Raw genomic sequence first — 26,326 nt, forward strand, 5'->3', positions numbered from 1 at the left:
AGGAAAATTCATTGCATGGAGTTCATTCCTCAAAAAAAGAAAGAGCCAACAATAAATGATCTCACACTACATCTCAAAGCCCTAGAAAAAGAAGAGCAAATCAGCAGCAAATGCAGTAGAAGGCAAGAAATAACCAAAATCAGAGCTGAAATCAATGAAATTGAAATAAAAGAAAAAATTGAAAAAACTAAAAGTTGATTCTTTGAAAAAATAAATAAGATTGACAGACTTTTAGCCATGCTAATGAAGAGAAGAAGAGAGATAACCCAAATCACTAGCATACGAGATGAAAAAGGCAATATTACAACAGACACTACAGAAAAACAAAAGATAATTAGAAATTATTTTGAAACTTTTTACACCAATAAAATCGAAGATAGTGAAGGCATTGATAAATTCCTTAAGTCATATGATCTGCCCAGATTGAGTCAGGAAGATATACACAACTTAAACAGACCAATATCGGGGCTGGAGATGTGGCTCAAGCGGTAGTGCGCTCGCCTGGCATGCGTGCAGCCCGGGTTCGATCCTCAGCACCACAAAGATGTTGTGTCTGCCGAAAACTAAAAAATAAATATTAAAAAATTCTCTCTCTCTTCTCTCTCTCTCTCTCTCAAAAAAAAAAAGCCTGTATCTTTAAAAAAAAGAAAAACAGACCAATATCATGTGAAGAAATAGAAGAAGCAATCAAAAGATTACCAACCAAGAAAAGCCCAGGACAAAACGGATATACTGCAGAGTTTTACAAGACCTTTAAAGAAGAACTAATACCAATACTCTTCAAACTATTTCAGGAAATAGAAAAAGAGGGCATACTTCCAAATTCATTCTACGAGGCCAATATCACCCTGATTCCAAACCAAAGATTTCAAAGAAAGAAAATTTCAGACCAATATTTCTAATGAATACAGATGCAAAAATCCTTAATAAAATTCTGGCAAATCAGATACAAAAACATATCAAAAAGATCATACACCATGATCAAGTGGGTTTCATCCCCGGGATGCAAGGCTGGTTCAACATACGGAAATCAATAAATGTAATTCACCACATCAATAGACTTAAAGATAAGAACCATATGATCATCTCGATAGATGCAGAAAAAGCATTCAACAAAATATAGCATCCCTTTATGTTTAAAACACTAGAAAAACTAGGGATAACAGGAACTTACCTCAACATTGTAAAAAGCTATCTATGCTAAGCCTCAGGCTAGCATCATTCTAAATGCAGAAAAACTGAAGGCATTCCCTCTACAATCTGGAACAAGACAGGGATGCCCTCTCTCACCACTTCTATTCAACATAGTTCTTGAAATACTAGCCAGAGCAATTAGACAGATGAAAGAAATTAAAGTCATAAATATAGGAAAAGAAGAATTTAAACTAGCATTATTTGCTGATGATATTATCCTATACCTAGCAGATCCAAAAAGTTCTACCAAGAAACTTCTAGAACTAGTAAATGAATTCAGCAAAGTGGCAGGATATAAAATCAACACCCATAAATCAAAGGCATTCCTATATATCAGTGACAAATCCTCTGAAATGGAAATGAGGAAAACTACCCCATTCACAATATCCTCAAAAAAAATAAACTACTTGGGAATCAACTTAACAAAAGAGGTGAAAGATCTATACAATGAAAAATATAGAACCCTAAAGAGAGAAATAGAAGAAGACCTTAGAAGATGTAAAGATATACCTTGCTCATGGATAGGCAGAATTAATATTATTAAAATGGCCACATTACCAAAAGCACTCTACAGATTCAATGTGATTCCAATCAAAATCCCAATGGCATTCCTCACAGAAATAGAAAAAGCAATTATGAAATTCATCTGGAAAAATAAGAGACCCAGAATAGCTAAAGCAATTCTAAGCAGGAAGAGCGAAACAGGTGGTATAGTTATACCAGATCTTAAACTATACTACAGAGCAACAGTAACAAAAACAGCATGGTACTGGCACCAAAACAGGCTGGTAGACCAATGGTACAGAACAGAGGACACAGAGACCAACCCACAAAATTACAACTACCTTATATTAGACAAAGGTGCTAAAAGCATGCAACGGAGAAAGGATAGCATCTTCAACAAATGGTGCTGGGAGAACTGGAAATCCATATGCAACAAAATGAAATTGAATCCCTATCTCTCACCATGCAAAAAAGTTAACTCAAAATGGATCAAGGAGCTAGGAATCAAACCAGAGACTCTGCATCTAATAGAAGAAAAAGTAGGCCCTAATCTCCATCACGTGGGGTTAGGCCCCAAGTTCCTTAATAAGATGCCTATAGCACAAGAATTAAAACCAAGAATCAACAAATGGGATGAATTCAAACTAAAAAGTTTTTTTTCTCAGCAAGAGAAATAATATGTGAGGTGAATAGGGAGCCTACATCCTGGGAACAAATTTTTACCCCTCACACATCAGATAGAGCTCTAATCTCTAGGATATACAAAGAACTCAAAAAGTTAAACAACAAAAAAACAAATAACCCAATTAACAAATGGGCCAAGGACCTGAACAGACATTTCTCAGAAGAGGATATACAATCAATCAACAAATACATGAAAAAATGCTCACCATCGCTAGCAATCAGAGAAATGCAAATTAAAACTACTCTAAGATACCATCTCACTCCAGTAAGAATGGCAGCCATTATGAAGTCAAATAACAACGAGTGCTGGTGAGGATGCGGGGAAAAAGGTACACTCATACATTGCTGGTGGGACTGCAAATTGGTGCAGCCAATTTGGAAAGCAGTGTGGAGATTCCTTGGAAAACTGGGAATGGAACCACCATTTGACCCAGCTATTCTATTCCTCTTCTCAGACTATACTCAAAAGACCTAAAAACGGCATACTACAGGGACACAGCCACATCAATGTTTATAGCAGCACAATTCACAATAGCTAGACTGTGGAGCCAACCTATATGCCCTTCAATGAACGAATGGATAAAAAAATGTGGCATTTATACACAATGGAATATTACTCAACACTAAAAAATAATAAGATCATGGCATTTGCAGGGAAATGGATGGCATTAGAGCAGATTATGCTAAGTGAAGTTAGCCAATCCCAAAAAAACAAATGCCGAATGTCTTCTCTGATATAAGGGAGGTGACTCAAAATGGGGTAGGAAGAGCATGAGAAGAAAATTACCTCTAGATAGGGAAGAGAGGTGGGAGGGAAAAGGAGGGAGAATGGGAATTGCATGGAAGAGGGAAGGAGACCCCCTTTGTTATACAGAATACAGGTATGACGATATGAGGGAAAAAACAAAAGAAGAAGTGGGTCACATTAGATTGGGTAGAGAGAAGTGATGGGAGGGGAGGGGAGGGGAAGTGGGGAATGGAAAGACAGCAGAATAAAATAGACATTATTATTGCTGTGGGTATATACGTGACTGCATGACTAATGTAATTCTGCAACCTGTACATCAGAAAAATGAGAAATTATATCCCATCTGATTCAAATGTATGATATGTCAAGATCATTGCACTATCCTGTGTAACTAATTAAAACAAATTTAAAAATCTGTTTAGACAGTTTAAAAACAAAAAGAATCTTAGCATCAAGTTAATTCTGGAGAGGCCCAAATCTGCAAAAAAACAAACACACACTCCTGAGCAACTACTTGAAGCATACAGAATATGCTGCAAGAGGTTTTTGTGATTTTTAAGAGACTGTCTTAGGGTAAATTAGTGATAGGCACATAGAAATGAATTAATTAAACATTTTAGGTATAATTGTATTATTTAATGACAGGGTTACAGTCTGAAAAATGCTATTTCTTTGTAAGGAAATCACAGAGGACACTGACACAAACTAAGATAGCTCCAATATAATCTTATTGCACCATAACTGTCCATTGTATTATGGCAATATAATCTTACAGAATCATCATCACATAGTCTGTCACTGATTCAAACATTGTTATGCAGTGCATCATTATAACTTTTAGTCATAAGATAAATAAGTCATGTGAAAATGAAAGGGTAATCCTAGTAGACCACATGAATCACCTCTGAACAAAATCCCTACAGTCCTAATTACGCAAATACTAACGACTTTCCAATCTATGAACTTGTGTTATTATAAGGTAGGTATTTTACAGAATTTTTTTTTTTTACCCTTTCCTCTAAGGCTGTCAAACAACCAGTAGCCAACAGAGGCCATCTTTTGAGAAGCAATGCTTTCCACTTTAGCATTTTGTGCCAGAGAGGAATACTTTCCCCTTCCTTCTTTCACAGGGAAATCCATACCTGGTCTAATGCTCATCTTAAAGTTCTACAGATTTATATGACAAACATTTCATGAAATCAAACAGCATTTAGAGAAAACAAAAATCAGCTACATATTTTTATTAGAAGACACAATCTATTATTTCTCTTTTAAGTTCAAAAATTTTTATAATTGTTACTGAAATAAAATTAATGGAAATAATTTAAATATAAGAGAAAACAGTAAAATGTAAATTAAATAAGAGAGAAAATAGTACAATGTAAAATGTAGTTGAACAAAAATAAAACATTTTAAAAATTTAAACTTACTCGTATGAAATCCATAAGTGTATTATAAATGAAGGCTCCTCGGGGAAGGAAAAAACAGCTTCCAGGACTCAGATCGTGAAAAAAGAAAAGTTCCTGTTCCTAGATTAAAATAATAATTGCATTTCAAATTTCATCTTTTGTCAAATAATATTCATCACATACACATGATATGCTAACAATAAATCATACTCAGTTATCTTCCCATATTCTAATAATAGGCATTCCAAAGACTCTCAGTACTTATCCCTAACCATCCATAATACCACATGTAAAATGACAATTCGTTCTTATGATTACTTAGTCTTTAATTTGGCTTTTCTGTCATCTTTCTCACTTAATGATAATTTTTTATTTGGTTACACTTAAACACGTATCTTACGTGGAAAAACATGGCTTTAAAAAAGACCAGAACATTCCACCACAGGAGGTGTGCTTCAAATGATGATGGTCATTCTTTCTCATGGCTTTCTGCTACCCCTGCATCTGTCCTCACATCAACCTGCAAGGTTACCCCAGACAAGGACAGGCAGGGAGCTTCATAAGTGAATACCTTGCCCATCACAACAAAGCTAATAAGTGGCAGGATTGAGATTAACAATCCAGGTCTACCGGATTTCAAATCTCATCCTTCTTTCTACACCTGCCCTTGACTCATAAATACAATGCAGTCTATGGAGTGTAAACAACTTTAAAAAATAATTTCATGATAAAAATAAGAGAACAGTATAATTTTTAAAATCTAATAAAAGATACAGGGAGGAAAGAGGTTAGAAGGTATTTGGGGTATTAATATGAAAAAACTCAACAACAGGCAATGAATGCCAGCAAAACAGAAGGCAGAAAATAGGACAGCGAAATATAATTTTTTAAATTTAGTTTTATGAGATGTAAACTCAAGGCAACAAAGGAATGTTTGTGTCTTAGTACTGATGAGGATGGGGGGCATACCTTCCCAATTTTCCTATGATCACGATTCTTGGCTTCCTCTTGGAACTTTTCCCAGGTTTTCATCATTTTGTTATCAGGAAAGGATATCCCATAGATCCTCTGCAACGTTTCCATTTCAGGGTTTCCCTCCCAGTATGTTGAGGAATTCTAAACACCAAATAAACACCAAATAAGATTTTGGTAAACACATCAAACATTTGGTTACAAATAAAATCACTCTAAGATAGTACATAATTTTCCACCATAACATCCACAATGCTTATATATATTTTTTTTTGGTAATATTGGGAAGAATCTGAAATTGATTCTAATTAAACTATCCCATCCCAAATGATAGCACTAATCAGTAAATGACATAAAGAGTCTCTTGTGGATTCTAGGAATCAAAGTGACAGGAAGCTGGATGGTGGGAAAGTTGAACAGCAACTGCAATCACCAAGAGGGGAGCAGAAGAGACAGGAAGTCCAGGGAAGGGCATCTTAGCCTCACTGATGTAGCACAGGGATTAAGAGCTTTAAAAGGTAAAGCTATCATGCAGTCCTGTATTTCACCTGTGAGGAAAACAAGACCCAGAAAGGTTGGGACTGCAGAGTCACTCCCACACCTCTGATTCCACATCACACCATCACATTCCCTGGTTCTCCTTTTCCTACAGCACGTTATTCTCACATGCAAACAAATGTTCTTATTCACTTTGGGTGATTCAAGAAAACCACAATGCAGTTTGTCCCTCAGTATCTGCAGGGGGTTCCAGGACCTCCCATGGATACTGAAATCCAAGGATGTTCAAGTCCCTAATAAAATTGGTTTACAACTGGCATAAAAGCTATGTGTATACTTTAAATCATCTTCCTGCATACTTTGAAGCAAAGCAAATTCTATGCAAATTGTTGTTAGATTGTATTATTTAGGAAATAATGACCAAAAAAAATCTGTACATGCTCAGTATAGAAGCAATTTTTTTCCAAATATTTTCATTCTGCAGTTGATTAAATCCACAACTGTGATACTTGTGGAGATAGTGTTGCATCTGTAACAGTATTTTAAAATATCATATAAAAAAGAAATGCATTAGAATACTTTACATAAAGTTAAATTATACATAAGCTATATGTAGTGGTCTAATTATCAAAATTCTAAAATATATTAGGCAAATAAGAAGGAAATATGTAAAATATTGTGATGTTCAGGCTAGAAAAGATATGAGTGAAATCTATTATCTAGTTCAACTTAAGTTTGCTGTGTTTATAAATTAAAATAATCAATCCTTACCTTGAAAATTTTTATGGTTTTAATTTTTCCAGTGTGTCTTACATGGGGGCCTTTACAAAGATCAATTAGTGGACCACACCTATAATGAAACATTTAGGACATGCTCAGACAGTTACAGCTTTTTCTTTTTCTTTCTTTCTCTCTCTCTCTCTTTTGTTTTTGTTTTTGGTACCAAGGATTGAACTCAGGGGCACTCAACCACTGAGCCATATCCCCAGCTCTATTTTGTATTTATTTATTTATTGTTAATTAATTAATTAATTTTAAACTTTTTTTAAAAAAGAGAGAGAGAGATGTGAGAGAGAGAGAGAGAGAGAGAGAGAGAGAGAGAGAGAGAGAGAGAGAATTTTAATATTTATTTATTTTTTCTACTTCTCGGCAGACACAACATCTTTGTATGTGGTGCTGAGGATCGAACCTGGGCCGCACGCATGCCAGATGAGCGCGCTACCGCTTGAGCCACATGCCCAGCCCCTAATTAATTTTAATTAGGTATACATGACAGCAGAATGCAGTTTGAGTCATTGTACACAATTTCAGCACAGCTTTTCATTTCTCTGGTTGTACATGATGTAGCGTTGCACCATATGTGCAGTCACACATGTGCCTAGGGTAATGATGTCCATCTCATTCCACCATCTTTCCTGCCCCGATCCCCTCTCTTCTCCCCTCTCTCCCCTTTGCCTAATCACACTTCCTTCATTTTTCCCATGCCTCCCCCACCATTATGGATCAGCATCCACTTATCAGAGACAACATTCAGCCTTTGGTTTTTGGGGATTGGCTTACTTTACTTAGCATGATATTCTCCAACTCCACCCATTTACCTGCAAATGCCATAATTTTATTCTCTTTTAATGCTGAGTAATATTCCATTGTGTATATATACTACAGTTTCTTTATCCGTTAATCTATTGAAGGGCATCTAGGTTGCTTCCATAGTTTAGCTATTGTGAATTGAGCTATAAACATTGATGTGGCTGTATCACTGTAATATGCTGATTTTAAGTCCTTTGGGGGTAGACCAGGGAGTGGGATAGCTGGATTAAATGGTGGTTCCATTCCAAGTTTTCTAAGGAATCTCTATACTGCTTTCCAGATTGGTTGTACCAATTTGCAGTCCCACCAACAATGTATGAGTGTGCCATGTCCCCCACATCCTCACCAACATTTATTGTTGTCTGTATTCTTAATAACTGCCATTCTGACTGGCTTGAGATGAAATCTTAGAGTAGCTGTCATTTGCATTTCTTTTATTACTAGAGATGTTGAACATTTTTTCATATATTTGTTGATTGAATGTATATCTTCTTCTGAGAAGTATCTGTTCAGCTCTTTAGCCCATTTACTGATTTTTTTTTTTTGATGTTAAGTTTTTTGAGTTCTTTATATATCCTAGAGATTAGCGCTCTATCTGACAAGCATGTGGCAAAAGTTTGTTCCCAAATGTAGGCTTTCTTTTCATCTCAATGTTTGTTTCTTTGGCTGAGAAGAAGCTTTTAGTTTGAATCCATCACATTAATTCTTTGATTTTATTTCTTGCGCTTTAGAAATCTTGCTAAGGAAGTCGGGGCCTTATCAGACATGATGAAGATTGGGTCTACTTTTTCCTCTATTAGGCATAGGGTCTCTGGACTAATTCCTAGGTCTTTGATACACTTTAAGTTGAGTCTGTGCATGGTGAAACATAGGGGTTTATTTTCATTTGCTGCATATGGAATTCTAGTTTTCCCAGTAGCATTTGTTGAAGAGGCTTCATTTCTCCAATTTATGTTTTTGGTGCCTTTGTCTAGAATGAGATAACTGTATTTATATAGGTTTTTCTCTGTGTCTTCTATTCTGTATCCATTGGTCTACATGTCTATTTTGGTTCCAATATCATGCCGTTTTTGTTACTATAGCTTTGTAATATAGTTTAAGGTCTGGTATTATGATGCCTCCTGCTTCACTCTTCTTGCTAAGGATTGCTTTGGCTATTCTGGATCTCTTATTTTTCCAAATGAATTTCATTATTGCTTTTTCTATTTCTATAAGGAATGATGATGGGATTTTCCCTATTTTATATTTTATTTATTTAGAGACAGGGTCTCAAGATTGCTTAGTACCTCACTTTTGCTGAGGCTGGCTTTTAACTCGCTTTGAAATTGCAATCCTCCTGGGGCTGGGGATGTGGCTCAAGCGGTAGTGTGCTCGCCTGGCATGCGCGGGTCGCTGGGTTCGATCCTCAGCACTTTTAAAAAAAAAAAAAAATGTGTCCACCGAAAACTAAAAAATAAACAGAAAAAAAAAAAAAAAGAAATTGCAATCCTCCTGACTTAGCCTCCCAAGCCACTGGGATTACAGGTGCACACCACTGCACCCAGCCAGTTCTAGCTTTTCTTCTAAAAAAATATTTTTAGTTGTAGATGGACAAAGTACCTTTATTTAACTTATTTATTTTTATGTGGTGCTGAAGATAGAACCCAGTGCCTCACATTTGTGAGGCAAGCTATAACCCCAGCCCCAGTTGTATCTTCTTGAGTGAAAGATTTTACTTACTTATAAGTGTCGGAGCAATTTTTGATTTAGGCTTAGGGAAAGAGCTAACTCATCCAGTCTCAGATCCCAGTATGCCCTCTTTTGCTCAAATTCAGTGGTTTTCTTCCCTTATTCTTTCTTATTTATTTTTTTCTGTGATACCAAGAACAGAATCTAGGGCCTTGTGAATGAAAGGCAAGTGTTACACCAATAAGACATACCTCTACACCTTGCTCAAATATAAAAGCCACAGAATAACTTCTGAAAGAAAGTTCAAAAGATCCTCCCTCCCTCCCTCCCTCCCTCCTTCCTTCCTTCCTTCCTTTCCCATCCTGGGGAGAAAACCCAGGGGCACTTTACCACTGAGCTACATCCCTAGCCTATTCTATTCTATTCTGAGAGAGAGTCTTAATTGCTGAAGCTGACTTTGAATTTGCAGTTCTCTGCCTCTGCCTTGAAAATCACTGGTATTATAAGTGTGTACCAGCTCACCCAGCCAGAGATGCCACTGTCAACTGCCATAACCCAAAGCTCTCAAATATCTCCCTTTAACATAAAATCAGACATTTTCCTGCTCTATACTTATCTTCAGGACTGAAATCATCTGAAATTTATTTACACCACATTAACTTAATATTTTACTTTAAAAATAAATGTTAAACCCTAAATATATGTGACTTGGTGTGTGTGTGTGTGTGTGTGTGTGTGTGTGTGTATATCTGAGAACTGTATCTGTCTAAGCCTTGTGTAAGTGTTAAATAAAAGTTTTTAAAATGAAAGTTTATGTAAGTTTAGCAGCAAGATAACCAGTAAGTCCTCTCTTTTATACATGGTATCTGATATAGAAGGGCCACACTGTCATTTGAAGACCTGTCTTATTTATATCTGTTTGCTTTGATTAAGTCCTTTTCTGATCATTAACACTGTTTCCTAAATGTGTAAGAGATTTAAGGCTTTCCTTTGATTTTTGCTAGTCCTGCTAATCCACGTAGACCTGTGATTATTGTTACCGTATACTCTGGATTCTATTCTAAATTGTACTTTAAAAGTTAAACTTGGTTAAATGTAAATCTTAGGGGAGAACACTTTACCAAGTTGGTCTTCTCCAAACTAAAATTATCTGTAGCAATGGTCTTGGGTTTATATAGAAATAACAAATTTGATTAGTATTTATTCATGTCATTTGATGTTTTATAGCTGGATAAAGTAACCTGTTGTCAATAAGTTATATATACAATTTTGAGTGACTTTTCACTTTGGAATACAAATTTAAATGTATTTTTGGAAGGTAATAAGGAAAGCTTAATCTATTTAAAAGTGACATTGTAAAACATGAAAGCATTTTGCCACTTTTCCACAAAAAGTTAAAAGCTCTCTTAGCCTTTTTGATTCATGTTTTAGATGTAATATTGTATCATGTTATTTGTCAAGAACCCTCCCCACCCCTTACCTGAGATAAGGCTCTGCTTCCCACCCAACTCCATGTTAGAATGGCTCCAAAATAGGCTAGACTTGAGCTCATTTAGAGTTATATTCAAAAATCAAATTTTGTTGTAAAAATTACTGTGATCTCAAAATAAACAGGGGATATAATATATAACTAAGTAAGAGTTTAAGATTATAAAAATCATTTTACTTGGTTTGTAGCTATTACACAAATGGAATTTTTTTTTCTCTGCTAATTTCATGTTGTTTTCCTTGTAAACTTTAGAACTGTTGTCTGTTAGTGTTTTGCAGAAGTAATGCTTCTAATAAAACAACCTGAGTTAAACTGACATAATAAACTATTACCTATAGGACCGATAGAATGCATTGGTGACTCACAGAACTAATACTGACCCCAATTAAATGAAAGGGGTAACTATAAAATTATAGATATTTAAGTTATAACATTTATTTCCACTTTAAGACTGGTGAAACTGGCTGCTGGATGTTTAAAATCAAAAACTTGGAGACCAAAGTCAAGGAAGTAAAAGGACCAAGGAAATAGTAGCCAATATTTTGGTCCTTGTCCTCTAAGGTCAGCCAGGACCCAGAGAATGATGGGACCCCTCTCTGGGCCCTGAAACTCTGGTGAGTCACCCAATCTGCCAATCAGGGAGATTGAGAGGACCTTAGAGAATAGGAAGCCAACCAGTATACATTCTGAAAAGAGGAGGGTTATTAGAGATGGAAATGTCCCTGATGGTCACTGTACTGTCATGTGCAACTAATTGAAACAAATAAAAAATTTAAAAAAAAAAAGAAGCCACATATGGTCAGCAAGACTCTGACCCATCCTGGCCAATGGCACCAGTGGTAGAGGAAAGTTAAAAGAGCCAAGATGCTTTGCACACGTCCCCAAGAGTGATCTCTGAGGAATTTCAGCTGACTCTTAGGAGTAGATAGGAACAAGGTCGGTTTTGACCAACTAGATATTTAAGAATACCTGGCAGGACAATATAGCCAAAGCACATTCCTACATAAACATTTAAAAAGAAAAACAATATTTTTTTAATGTAACTTAAGATGTACACTGTGTCAGCCCTACCAAAAGTAAGTAAGGCTGGATGGTATAAAAGAAGGGTTCTTATAGGGAGTGCCTAATAAAAATGATCACAAAGGACTCTAGAGTCGCAAGTTTGTCCTGACTTAATTTGAGCCTGATCTCATAGATTTACAAAGCTTTCTAACTATTTCTACATGGATAAACTTGATCTGTTTTTCACTGATATGATTATGAATTACTGTCTTCCTGGTTTTCAGAGACTGGCTGAAATACTGATTGCTTTCGTGTTAATTGTGTACAAAAAAGTAATGCTTTGTTGTCTTGTTTATTATTGTCTTAGCATAATTCCTGCCCTATGTATGCCTTGTCCAGTTACCTGCCATCTGCCACTGTGGACCTCTGGACTGATGTGATGCTGAATACCCTTAACAGTCTATGCCCCAACTGATAGACAACAAGGACTTTGGGTTACTTTCCCCAACTTCATCCTCTCTCAGTAGGAAGCACCTTGGGACATGTCATCGCCCATTTTTCCATAGAAATGGAATATAGAAATTGATAGTGGGGAAGTTGTAACAATGGTCCACTTTATGCTTTGAATTAGCCCATGCTGCTCTGCTACTATAACTTATTTTTTAAATGCACATGTTTCTTTCTCTTCCTCTCTCCCTGCTCCTCTCTAATCTCTCCTCTTCCCTAATCTCAGGGGAAACAGGATTACCTTTCTTCCCTATTTTAGGCAGATTTACCTGTTCTTGAGAACACATCCACCATAGGAAAGAAGTAATCCAGGCTTTGGGGATGGCACCAGCAGATCTCAGAAATGACTATCTCCCAAATTAACAAGTGAATTATAACACCAACATGGAATGTAGCCTTTGAATCACCTCTTGAAAAGCCTCCTTGTTCCTGCTGATGGACAGAATCACAGCCTCTGGGACAGAAGTCCCCTGTGTTTCTCCTTTGCTAGCAAAGCAATAAAACTTCTTTTTCCTTTTTCTCAAAAAATGAAAAAATAAATATGATAAGAAAATAAAAGTAAAGAAAACAAAAAACAAAGAACAAACAAAAGAAAAAATAAATGTCAAGATCTTTATTTCCTTTAGGCTCTCTGGTTTTATGATGAAATGCCTAATTATTTCTGGGTTTATTAAATGACAACACTGATTTACAGTGCATACTTCAGGCAAAAGTTAGGGTCAGAGATGACATCATTATTCAGACACTAGGGGCTGTAGCTAGGGATTTCCTTGAACATATAATGAACAAGGATTCACAAATCTTAAGTAAACACTTTTGTTCAAGTACAGCAATATTAACAGAATTAAAATATAAATGTCACAGGTCAGAGGGAAAATTACTTAACATCAACCAGTCAGAAGAAAATTTAGTAAAGAAAGTAATGTCTTAACTATCCCAATCAATTTTAAAGTCCATTGGTTACAAGGTTAAAAATCACAATGACAAAAAGTGACTAAGTTATAGTCTTACAAATAGAATGAAGCTGTAAACATGAAAATATAATTTTTTTTTTGAAAAACAAAGCTTTGAGTACTGTCCTCTAAAGTGGAAGTTGTAAAAAAATCATGTTCAGAGGAAAGGAAGGAATACCAAATTATCATAAAAGTTTTTGATACCCTGATCTTTAAATAATCACAAGAAGTGTCCATGTAGACCTAAATAGGTTCTAAAAAATGCAACTTGTCAATTATTAGAAGCCAGAATTTAAAAACTTAGCCTGTCTTTTCTGTATCTTCATTTATTCTTAAAGTTAAGAATGATTAATAATAATAACACTAATAAATATTAGTGTTAATATTTATTTGAATGATAGGTAATAAATAATAAAATCTTATAGGTAATTGAAGAGTGGCAAAAATAAGGTAAACACGTTTGTTGATTGGGTTATTTGGGTTTTTTTGGTGCTTAGCTTTTTGAGTTCTTTATATACCCTACAGATTAGTGTTCCATCTGATTGTATGAGGGGTAAAATTTGCTGCCAGGATGTAGGCTCTCTGTTCACCTCACAGATTATTTCTTTTGCTTAGAAGAAACTTTTTAGTTTGATTCCATCCCATTTATCAATTCTTGGTTTGTTTTTTTTATTGGTTGTTCAAAACATTACAAAGCTCTTGACATATCATATTTCATACATTAGATTCAAGTTGGTTATGAACTCCCAATTTTACCCCAAATACAGATTGCAGAATCACATCGGTTACACATCCACATTTTTACATAATGCCCTATTAGTAAGTGTTGTATTCTGCTACCTTTCCTATCCTCTACTATCCCCCCTCCCCTCCCCTCCTATCTTCTCTCTCTACCCCATCTACTGTAATTCATTTCTCTCCTTGTTTATTTTCCCATTCCCCTCACAACCTCTTATATGTAATTTTGTATAACAATGAGGGTCTCCCTCCATTACCATGAAATTTCCCTTTTCTCTCCCTTTCCCTCCCACCTCATGTATCTGTTTAATGTTAATCTTTTCTTCCTGCTCTTCCTCTCTGCTCTGTTCTTAGTTGCTCTCATTATATCAAAGAAGACATTTGGTATTTGTTTTTTAGGGATTGGCTAGCTTCACTCTTGCGGTATAGGAGTCTCATTAAGGAATTTAGGGACTAATCCCACACGACAGAGATTAAGGCCTACTTTTTCTTCTATTAGACTCATAGTCTCTGGTTTAATTCCTAGGTCCTTGATCCACTTTGAGTTTTGTGCAGGGTGAGAGATAGGGGTTTAATTTCATTTTGTTGCATATGGATTTCCAGTTTTCCCAGCACCATTTGTTGAAGAGGTTATCTTTTCTCCAATGCATGTTTTTGGCACCTTTGTCTAATATAAGATAATTGTAATTTTGTGGGTAAGTCTCTGTGTCCTCTATTCTGTACCATTGGTCTACCAGTATGTTTTGGTGCCAATACCATGCTGTTTTTGTTACTATTGCTCTGTAGTATAGTTTAAGGTCTGATATAGTGATGCCACCTGCTTTACTCTTCCTGCTAAGGACTGCTTTTATTGTATCCCATACAACATCAATGGCAAGGAGTTCATGTTATAATTTAAGAGATGTTCTATGCATGGCTTTGCACAAAGGAATATGATTTACTTTATCCTACAACTGATTTAGAGAATGATATGCACTTGACTGTGGAAATAATGCTCTGGTGGAGGAGATTTGTGATTGTAATTACATAGGTACTAGGTCTTCTAAGATGGGACCATGACGATCCCAGCAGCACCCAAACAGCAGGAACACACAAATATGGGGAACAGCAACTACCCATGGGGCAGCTTTGAAAGATAAATTATAAAGGGCTCAAGAGACTCCTGTTAAACTACGAGAACTGAGGGATCCTGGGACTGAGTCCACTAAGTTCTTAGCCCTGACTTGGCCGCTTCCCAAAGTTCCCTTTTCATCCCGTTGTGAATACCCTGCTCACAGAGGAAGGCTGATACACCTGAACTCTGGACAACAGGGGGCACAATGTGAGAAGATGGTCTGGATGGCTCCCATTACCATGTTACTAAGAATGCAGAAGGAGGAAACAGCTCTTTTCCCAATAGCTCCTAAAAATGTAAGGGACCAGGCTGACATAGTCCTATCCTTAAAGAGAAAGGTCCTGTTACAGCTGACATTCAAAAAATGAAAATTGATCTCAGTTACTAAGGAGAAAATAAGAATTTACCCTTGGTATTAAAATTTGGGGGGTCCTTACTATAGTAGTACATCAGCTGTGCAAGGTTTACAAATAGACCACTTCCCAGAAAACAAATTCTGCTTCTACTGCTAACACCTTCAAGTTTACTACTGAGCAGTGTTTGAAATTTATGCACACAAACCTGTAAACTGTGGTAGTTGGAGTGTCGACCTTCTCCTTCAGAATTCGGCATTTAAATTTATTATACTACAAAGAAAAACATATTTACACGTTGTTACACAAAAAATATTAAATGAGAGAAAAAAAAGCATCAATTCAAGTAACACTGAAAAAGTGTCTACTACTTTTGAGGTGCTGAGACACTAAGGACACAGGGAGCTCATGGCAGATAGATATACTTCCAGGGTGGAAGCCTGTGCCCACATGGTTAATGGACACTTAACATATGACTAGTGTGAAATGATATGTGATGTAAGTGAAAAACACACAGGACCTCAGAAGTATAGTAGGGGTGGGGAGAATGTAAAATAGTTCATTAATTATTTTCTATATTGTCTATATGTTGAAATGATTTTTTTCCCTTATAGTATTAGGAATTGAATTCAAGGGTGTTCTACCACTGAGCTATATCCTCAGCCCTTTTCTTTAATTTTTTAAAATTTTGAAACAGGATCTCACTAAACTGACAAGGTTGGAATTGAACTTGTGATATTCCTGCCTTAATCTCCCAAATTGCTGAGATCACAAGCATGCACCACCATACCCAGATGAAACAATATTTTTAATATACTGTTAAGTAAAATTTTATTGGAAGTTAATTTCACCTTTGTTTTACTTATAAAACATAGCTGCCACAAAATCTGAGATTCCACTTTAAACATGTGGCTCAGATTTGAAGATTCCATTATATTTCTACTAGCCAACACTGTTCTTGAAGATCCAGTTTTAACTACATAGAATAAATAAATTGAAGATGCAGCTATATTATGACTTGTATAAAAACAAAAACAAAATTTATGGTAAGCAATAATGTCATTACATTTAAAAAAATGTAATTTTTTCCTCTTCCTTTTTTTCTGCTTTTATCACCATTATCACAGCACCAGGTACTTATACTAAATAACTTCTTACAGGAGTTGTTGTCAGGAGAACAACAAACTGACCAGATTTATAAGATTTAACTGTTTCATACCTGCATGTTCAAACCAAATAATTTTCCTTCACAAACGTTGATATATTTAGATCCTGAGTAGCTCCAAGAAAAAGGCAACCCACAGAATGGAAGAAAATATCTGCACATCCTGTATCTGTTAAGGGACTGATATTCTTAATACATAAGGAACTGAAAACAAGACTGAGGTGTGCTATAGTCTCAGCTGCTTAGGAGGCTGAGGCAAGAAGATCACTTGAGCCTAGAAGTTCGAGGCCAGTCGGGGTAGCATAACAAATTTGTCTTAAAACCACCACCACAACCAACAACAACAACAACAAACCAAAAAGCTCATTCAAAAATGGGCAAAGAGGGCTGAGGCTATAGCTCAGTGGCAGAGTGTTTGCCTAGCATGTGTGACGTACTGGGTTCGAACCTTAGCACCACATAAAAATAAACAAATAAAGGCATTCTGTTCACCTACAATTATAAAAAAAATAAAAAATATAAAAACAATGGGCAAAGAACTTGTTCTCCAAAGAAGATACACATTAAAAGATGTTCAACATTACTATCATTAGAGAAATGCAAATCAAAATCACAAAGAAATACCACTTCACAGCCATTAGAAAGGCTGTTATAAACAACAACAATATCACACACACACACAACAGAAAATAACAATTGTTGGCAAGAATATGGAAAAATGGGAACCCTTGTACATTGTAAATGGCTCAGTACTCCTGTGGAAAATGGTATGACAGGTTCTCAAAATAAAATAGAACTTACATATGGTCCAGCAATTCCATTTGTGGGTATATGCCCCATGTGGTGAAATCAGTGTCTCCCACTGAAATTTGCACACCCATGTTCACAGCAGCTTTATTCACAAAAACAGTCAAAAAGCAGAAGCAACCCAAGAATCCACAAATTTACTATACACATACAAAAGGATCTTATTCAACCTCAAAAAAAGAAAAATATTCTGACATCTGCTACATCACAGACAACCTTGAGGATGTTATGTTGAGTGAAACAAGCCAGTCACCAAAGGACAGATACATGTTTCCCCAGAAATGAGGCTCCTAAAGAAAGATAAACTCAGGGACAGAAAGTAGAATGGTGCCTGCAGGGGCCCAGGGAGGAAAGTTAAGAGTTCAACAGGTAGAGAGTCTTAGAAAATGAAAAGAGCTCTGTGGATGGATGGTGGTGATGTTTACAGAATGTAAAAGTACTTGAAGAACTATATACTGAAAAATGGTTAAAATGATAAATTTTATATTTTATATATTTTGCCATGTGAAAAAATTAAATGCAAATTTAAAAAAGCAAATCTATTTCTAATGCAAGACTATAATAAAACTATACTTTCAAAACATATACTTTCTCTGATATATATGATTTAAAAATAAAATTAAGGATTATATTTAAGTAAATTGGTCAAAAAAATATAAAAAGACTATTCAAAAGTTTTACACAGGCTGTAACTTTTTTTTTTCTTTTTGTAGTGCTAGGAATAGAACCCAGGGCCTATGCTAGGCAACCACTTGGTACCACCCTCAGACCTAGGATTAAAAAGAAAGTTAACAAAAAACTGCCCCCAAAAAGAAAAAAACATAATTTTGTATGAGATTACAAACATTGTTGAATTTAGTAGTCAATTTTTCTTTAATTTAATACTATTTTTTAATATTTATTTTTTAGTTGTAGTTGGACACAATACCTTTATTTCACTTATTTATTTTTATGTGGTGCTGAGGATCAAACCCAGGGTCTCGCACATGCGAGGCGAGCGCTGTACCGCTGATCCAGAACCCCAGCCCTAGTTTAATACTCTTAATTGGCTTTATATTCAATTCTTGAAGCAGATAACAATTTATTTTCAATTGTAGAAGCAGATGACACTTCATTCCATAAGATAGAATAAGTATTCCCAGTAATCAGGCATTAATGATACTCAGAATTAATCAGTTTTATAAACACACATATGAAGAGTATTTACCTGCCCTTTACCTACCTATGTCTGCCTGAAATTTTTTAGGAAACAGATGAGGAGGAAAGAGGCAGAGCAAATGATCAGAACAACCTCATAACAGGTTCCCAGAATGCGGAAAAATTTGGTGAGTTCAGCCAGGTATTTGGGGTGGGAGAGAAAAACGCTAACCTATGTTAATTTCTGTTAATATTCCTAGTAAAAGATTTTTATTCTGAGTTTTCCCAAGTTACCTTAAACATGTCCAGAAGCATTTCCTTGCTGACTTCCAATCTTTCAAAAGGCTGCTTTTCTTTTATGATGGTTTTACATATGTCCTCCAGGGCTGACAACTCAGTGCTGGACACTGCTCTAAAAAGGAGAGTTCCCAAGAATCAGTACAGATCTTTCAGACCCTGAGTAATTCCCCCTCTCTGCTGCCCTGGAGCTTTTATCAATATTTGATACACATTCTGAATTCAGTTGGTGATCTGTTGTACCAGGACTTGAGTCAGACATTCATCCATAGAGCAGATACGCCTTTATTTCTAAGAAGGAAGCTGAGGCATCAATTGATGCTGCAATCTACCTTTAGCTTTCCTTTGACCTGACATGAGAACAGTCTGTTAGAAGACTCCCCAGCCAGATGGTGAGCTCCTTTGAGTCCTGCTCCTGTGTCGTCTTCCTCAGACTCCATGCTTTTATATTTTTGTTCTAAAGAGTTGTATTAAGGGCTCACCACATTCCTGCCCTCAGTGGCAGTGGGATCTAACCTGGGAGGAAGACATGTGTGAAGTACAGTCCCAAGCACTATCACCGTGCAAGGACTGACCTCCTTCCACTGGCTCCTGGTGGGGATTCACTCCCCTCCTGCCCTATTAGTGTCCTTGCCATTCCTCAAACAAGTCACATGTATGCCCACAGAGGCCTGGAATGTTTTCCCCCAGATGTCCACAAATGCCTGCCCTCCCCCTGCCCTGCCAAGTTTCCTCGGGCTTGTTTCCTCTCTCCATTCTGGCCTCTGCTTCAGTGACACTCTACTCTGACCTGACTTCCTGCCTACATGGCACACATCTCCTTATACCTGTTTTTTCTTCCTATACTCATCACCACTTGATGGTAAATGGCTGTGTATGTCTGTATTCCCCCAGCCTGACCGTCAGCTCTACAAGGACAGACAAACTGGTTCACTTCTGAATCACCAGCACCAAGCACAAGCATACAGCAGGCAGTCAGAAAAACTATGTTGAACAAATGAGCTTGTAGTGCTGGTGACAAGAGATGACATTGGATGTGATATAATAGAATCTCTGGAGTGAGAAGAGTGTCTTCTGTGTATGAATGAGATGACTGAGGGCTCCAGACAGCTTCAGATGGGGCTGATGCCAGGGAGACCAGGGCATAGAGGGTTGGAACTTCTAGCCCTAACTCCCAACCTCCAGGAAGGGGAGAGTAGCTGGTGATGTGAGCTCATCATCAGAAACCAATGATTTCATCAAACAGGGTTACATATCAAAACCTCCATTATAAATCTCTGAACAACAAGGTTGAGAGAGCTTCCAGCTGACAAACAGAAAAAGGTGCTAGGAGGTGAAAGAGCCAGAGGCATGGAAGTTCTGCATCCCTTGCTACATACAGTCCCTGTGCATCTTTTAACTGGCTGTTCACCTACATTCTGTATAATAACCTTTACAATAAACCAGTAGACTTAAGTACCATCCTCAGTTATGTGAGCCATTCTAGCAAACTGGTGAACGCAAGGAGCGGGACATGAAAACTCAATTTATAGCCAGTGAGTCAAAATTGTGGGCAGTGTGGACTTGGAATTGCGTCTCAAGTGGGAGCAGCCTTGTGGGACTGAGCCTTAACCTGGGGTTTTGCCTAAGTCTGGGTAGGGTCAGGATTCCACTGAATTGCTGAACACTCAGCTAGTGTCCTGAAGTTGGCAAATCAGTTGTTGGTGTGCAGAAAACCCACACATTTGGGATGAGAGGTATTGTAGATAAACACAGTTCACACTTATGAGTAAAAATTGTTCAGACAAGACAAAGTTTATAAACAGAAGCTACAGATTGCTATGTGCTCAGTTACGGAGGTCAGTAAGCAGTGTGGGGGTGACAAAGTCGAAACGTACTGTACTCACCCAAAGTAGAGAAAGAAACAAGAGGAGAGGACAGAAAAACTATTTAGGAGATAAAACTGGCACAACTAGATTGAGCCGCTCAATAATAGGGTGGTGGTAAGGAGTAGGGGGAAACTGAAAGGATCCAAGGTTTCAGTTTTGTCAGCTGTTGGTACCCTTAAGAACTCTGAGGAATACAGAGCAGGAGGTGGACAAGGGCAGGGCCAATTGCTAATGATTTCAAGCACAGACCTATGGAATGTGAGGTCTGTGTGAGCCATTCCTATCTGTCATTCAAATGTGTGAGATGACTGGCTGAAGCTGAAGGTGACAGCACCCTTACCATGGAGCAGAACTGATTAACTGCTTTCTAGGAATTAAGTTTGTGATTTTTGTCTTAATTAGTAGCATACTCTAGCAAGCCCCAGATTACATGTCCTTCTGGGGAAAAGAGAGAAAACATGAGAAGTTACCCTTGAATCTAACCTCATTAAAAGATAATTTTCACAAGTGGTTAACCAATTTATCACCACACTGTGCAAAATATATGACTAAGCTAATACGCAACCATTATAAAACAACGAAATATAAACACATGCGAGTATTGTGCAGTGTTACCTGTCTCCAATGAACATGTCATAATAAAATCCATTTTCGATGGGTGGGCCGTAGCACAAGTGGCCTCCATAGTAAATTTCCATGGCCTCCCCAAGAATATGAGCACTGGAGTGCCAGTATACCTGTGTACAGAGAAGTTATTAGCTATCTGAATTATATCATGGGACATAAGTGGTAGAGCAGCATGAGTAAGCAAGTGGATAAATTTGAAGGGGATAAATGCCAAGACATGTAAAAACAGAATCCTCAATGTCCACTTACAAGGACTATTTTCTGCATCCTCCTTGGCATTCCACAAGAGCCATGTGCTCAGGTGTTGTGTAAAGCTACTCTGCTGAGCACTGCAGCTAAGATGCAACTACTACATCATTTCCTTCTGTACACAGAACTGTGGGGAAGGAGATCTTGCACTAGGATCACCCAGCACAGTGGCCACATGGAAATCCAAGAGAGAGAAGAAAGCTGTTGAGTGCCAGGTACCAGTTCCCTTCCTTTTTCTTCAAGGCAGCCTCTCTAGAGCTGGATACAGACAACTCAAGTGGCTGTTTGGGACATCACTAAAGTTAACAAGTTTCTGTATCTTCACAGCAATCTTTACATGCTAAATAGCCTGTATCTGTGGAAATCTAAAAGATAGCTCAGGAAGAAAAAGGTCTTCCCCGAAATACCCGCTGATTCCCCGAGATCCGTGAGCAGTGTAAATGTGGGTTAATTCACCAAAAGGAGGTTATCAGTCCTAAAAGTTCAGCAAGTTGATTTAGTTTCAAATTCCCAAGGAATTTGTTTATGAGTTAACTAAAATTAACTAAATTAGCTTAGTTTATGGATCAAGAATTAGTTTATCAATAGTTTATTGGTAAACTAAAACCAAGTCACCAAATAAATATAGGTGACAGGGCTGTGGATGTAGCTCAGCGGTAGAGCACTCGCCTACCATGTGTGAGGCCCTGGGTTCAATTCTCATCACCACATATAAGTAAATAAAATAAAGGTATTGTGTCCACCTACAACTTAAAATAAATAAATAAATAAATAAAAATATAAGTGCCAAAGGTGTAAGATAATTGAGTCTTCTGTCTGTACCTTCTTCCCTTTATTAAACAGAAAAGTAAATTATAATTAGAAAGCTGTTTGATAAAATAAATCAGAGCAGACAGAGTTAGCTGACTGAGTAACTATGTACAATCCTGACCTCAGCAAAAGGTTGGTACATGTTCTGCGAACAGACCCAGAGACTAGCCTTTGAGGCTAAGCAACCCTCTTGTGGTTGCTACTGGACAGCAGGCTGAGTGCCAAGTCCAAATCTCCTCTTTGGGGCACTGTCCACACTGAGATATTTGTTGATATTTGTTGTGTTCAGTGTTGGGAAGATGACTGTGAAAGAAAGAGATTTAGCCATTGCCCTCATACAGATACAGCCTAGTAGGAGAGAAATAAGCAATAAACATTTTAAAACATAGTTTTATAGCTGTATGGGAATGGATTTCAAGGGAAGAAACATCAAGTAGGCAGTTTCTTGGATGGTGGAATAACAGACTCCCAGGTAGTGGCAATGGTGATGGAGAGAATGGACAGATTCCAGTATAATCTACTGGGCTTTCCCATAAGCTGAAGACTAAAAGTGAGCAAGGAAAATAATTACACATAACTTCCAAGGTTCTGGATTTAGAAAACTGAGTATGTAGTAGAGTACTACACTGAGATGGGCAAACAAGGAAAAAAAGTTAGAATCAAGAATTTCACAGTGAATGCACTGAACAAAAGATTCCTGTACAGTGTCTAAATGGAGACACCACACAGGCATTGTCTAGCTATAGAGAGATGACAGTTGACAGTTTATAAACTTGTACTTTCTGAATCACTTTTTAAAAATGGTTTCCTTAATATTGTACTATTTAACTATTCACTGGTTATAGTTTGCATATTTTAAACAGAAACATATTTATAATACAGTTCTCATAGTTCAGATTAAGAAATTTAGTGTACGCATAACAATTAATATAACCTAAGTTAGCCATAGGTTGGGTTTTAAATGGAGATAATGAACTACTTGAAAAGATATTGCAAAAGTTAAGGTATATCAGAGACCCTACATAAAACTTTGATATTTATTTTATAGAAAATTATAGTAACAAATAGAGGATATCTGAGGAGATATATATATATATGCCTTTGTTTTATTTATTTATTTTTATGTGGTGCTGAGGATCAAACCCAGTGCCATGCATGTGCTCAGCAAGTACTCTACCACTGAGCTATAATCCCAGTCCCTGAGTTTTGATAATTTTTTCCAAACTCCTCACATATATTAAATTATAATATAGATGAATTTGTAATTGGAACTTTTTTCCCTTTTGGTGGTGCTGGGGATTGAACCCAGGGCCTTATGCATGCAAGGAATTACTCTACCAACTGAGCTATATCCCCAACCCTATATATGAATTTTTAAATCTAATAGAATTCACTTCATTTTCAGCCAATCACAATGGCATGATCTTTTTGCTTTTGCATATATTCTGATGCTGGTGACTCAACTGAAGGCCTCATATATGCTAGACAACTACTCTACCACTGAATTACATTCCCAGGCCTAAAATTCATTTCAAATACACATTATTTAACAGTTAAAATATTCTAACTTAGGAAAACAACTATTTTAAGAAATGGTAAATATGGGCTCCTTAAAAAAATGATATCTATTTGTATATATACAAATATTTATTAAATATCTATTAAATACCATATTATAATTTTAAATCTTAAAAGGCCAAAATATTCATCATTCTTTACTTGAATACCTGGTCTCTTCCCCAATGCAATTTACAACATAAATGCCCAAAGATTGTTTGGATGGTTGTTAAAATACTTACAGCTTGAGCTTCCTCATTATCAAACATCAGCAGCTCTAGAGTGGAATCTCCTTCCAATGGGCGGTCCAGGTCCCATAATTCACCATTTACCTTGGCAACTACTGTGTTTTCAGCCAGTTCTTGACTAGTAAGAGAAAAGCACTTGGGAATTAACCTTATTACATGCTATAATGAGTTATTAGAAGAAAAGATTAAAATAATTTCAATTTTTTTTTGGAAAGTGGATAGAAATTGCAAATGTAAACTACCAGGACAGCTACCTCTTTATAACAATTATTTTATGTATAAAAGTCATATATGTTCACTATTTTTAAAACTTAGGAAACAAAAAATAAAATTAAAACCCCACATACATATCGCTACCCAGGAATAACTCTTAAAACATTTGGGGTACATGACTGGCTAGTTTTTCTCCTGTATCTGCCCCTTCTCCACTTCTTAAAAAAAACAGTTGCCACCATAATTTTATACCCCGCTTTTTCACTGCCACACATTAGACTTCCAAAGCAGCCTAGAAATATTATATTTATTAACAAAACCTCCAAATCTGAACATTGAGGCCACCTGCAGTTTTGCTCTTACAGAGCACACCACATAGACATCCCTACACATGCATCTTTGAATCTTTTGTGAATAAGTTCACAGAAGAGGATGCTATGTCAACAGGCATAATAGATTTCTGATAAACATCATCTGAGTGTATTCCTTGCACCCTGGAAAAAAATTTAAATCTGTCAATGTGATGTTGAAAGTTTTGATTTCTTTGATGACTAATTTTAATTGTGATGAACTGTCCATTTTCTCTGCCTTTTTTCTACTAAGGTATTGATCTTCTTTTCAGTAACACTGTTTGGAATATTGACAAAAAGTTAAGAGAAGAAACCTGGGAAACACAGAACAGCACAAAGGAAAAAAATATATATATATAATCCCACCACCCAGAAATTCCAGTTAATATTTTATTCGATTTTATCCTTCCATGCTTTTCCATATATACACCAATATAAAATAGTTAAAATTATCATTATGTATGTTATTTTGTAACCTACTTCTTAAGATTAAAAATAAATCACAGCATTGTCCATAACGGTAGACAGACTTCTAAAATATGCTATTTAACAGTTGCAGAAAAACTAAGATTAGCTAACATTTTGGTTAATTTTTTGTGGGTTTTGGTTTTTTGTTACTATTGTTTTGTCAGTTGCAATGAAAATTCCTGAACACACATCTTAGTACCCAAGCATTTTCTCAGGAAAAGTTCTCCAAGTAAAATTACTATGTCAAGGGAAACACATTTTTAATGATTTATGTTGGAATATATTGCCAAATTTTCCTACCAGCAGAGTTGGTACCTTGTCTCTACTCTCATAATGTTAGGTACTATGAAATTATATCCTCTCTACAATGTCATGTTTTAATTGGCATTTCTGTGATTACCTTGGGCAGCAGTACTGCATTTGTGGCTGGGAGCCCACACTCTAGCATGAGGCCAACCTGGATTTAAACTCTGGACAATTTACTCAGCTTCTCTAAGTCTCAGTGTTCTCATCTATAAAATAGGAATTATGGTGCCTTCCTCATATATTTATACTGAGAATTAAAAGATTACTTATGTTAACTTAATGAATGTTAGATATTGTTACTAATGAAATAGAATTTTATTTTCATATTGCTAGTTGTGATAAACTAAAAAAATTTCTTCAAATCCATTGGTCCCCTTATTGTACACTTTTTCCAGCTTTCCTTGCAGCTAAATGTAGCCATGAGACCATGACTAGGGCCAACAAATACAAGCAGAACTGACATGTACCACTTCTGCATCTCAGCCTTAAGACAGAAGAGGGTACTTCTCCACCCTTTCTGTTTCCTATGGACTGGAACACACATGCTGCTGTTACTTCTGGACCATGGAAATCAGATGGAAGTAAGTTAGATTTCCAAATGACTTTGTGGAGAAGTGCTGACCTGGCAACATGGACCACTCACCTCCAGACTGCCTTATGAGAAAGAGACTTTGATTATATTTAAGCCACTGAGTTCTTTCTGATGTCTTGTAGCAGTTTAGCCTATGTTTTAGCTAATACAGAAATAAGGGCTTGCAAGTAATTAAAAAAAAACAAAAACATGTGGCACTGGCTTGGCAG

At 36.5% G+C, this 26,326-nt stretch overlaps 1 protein-coding gene across 2 annotated transcripts in view; it reads right to left on the reverse strand.

Moving 5' to 3' along the window:
- Tars3 (threonyl-tRNA synthetase 3) overlaps window positions 1-26,326 on the reverse strand; it is a 62,671-nt gene that overhangs the window by 30,966 nt on the left and 5,379 nt on the right. For both annotated transcript variants that reach the window (XM_027921326.3, XM_071608671.1), the window contains exons 4-10: window positions 24,183-24,306; window positions 21,313-21,434; window positions 18,827-18,944; window positions 15,632-15,696; window positions 6,781-6,859; window positions 5,509-5,655; window positions 4,561-4,659 (exon numbers count right to left, since the gene is read on the reverse strand). In XM_027921326.3, coding sequence (XP_027777127.2) covers window positions 4,561-4,659; window positions 5,509-5,655; window positions 6,781-6,859; window positions 15,632-15,696; window positions 18,827-18,944; window positions 21,313-21,434; window positions 24,183-24,306 — 754 coding nt within the window. The remainder of the gene's footprint in view (window positions 1-4,560; window positions 4,660-5,508; window positions 5,656-6,780; window positions 6,860-15,631; window positions 15,697-18,826; window positions 18,945-21,312; window positions 21,435-24,182; window positions 24,307-26,326) is intronic.

This window comes from Marmota flaviventris, chromosome 2, assembly GCF_047511675.1.
Source record: "Marmota flaviventris isolate mMarFla1 chromosome 2, mMarFla1.hap1, whole genome shotgun sequence".
Lineage (NCBI taxonomy): Eukaryota > Metazoa > Chordata > Mammalia > Rodentia > Sciuridae > Marmota > Marmota flaviventris.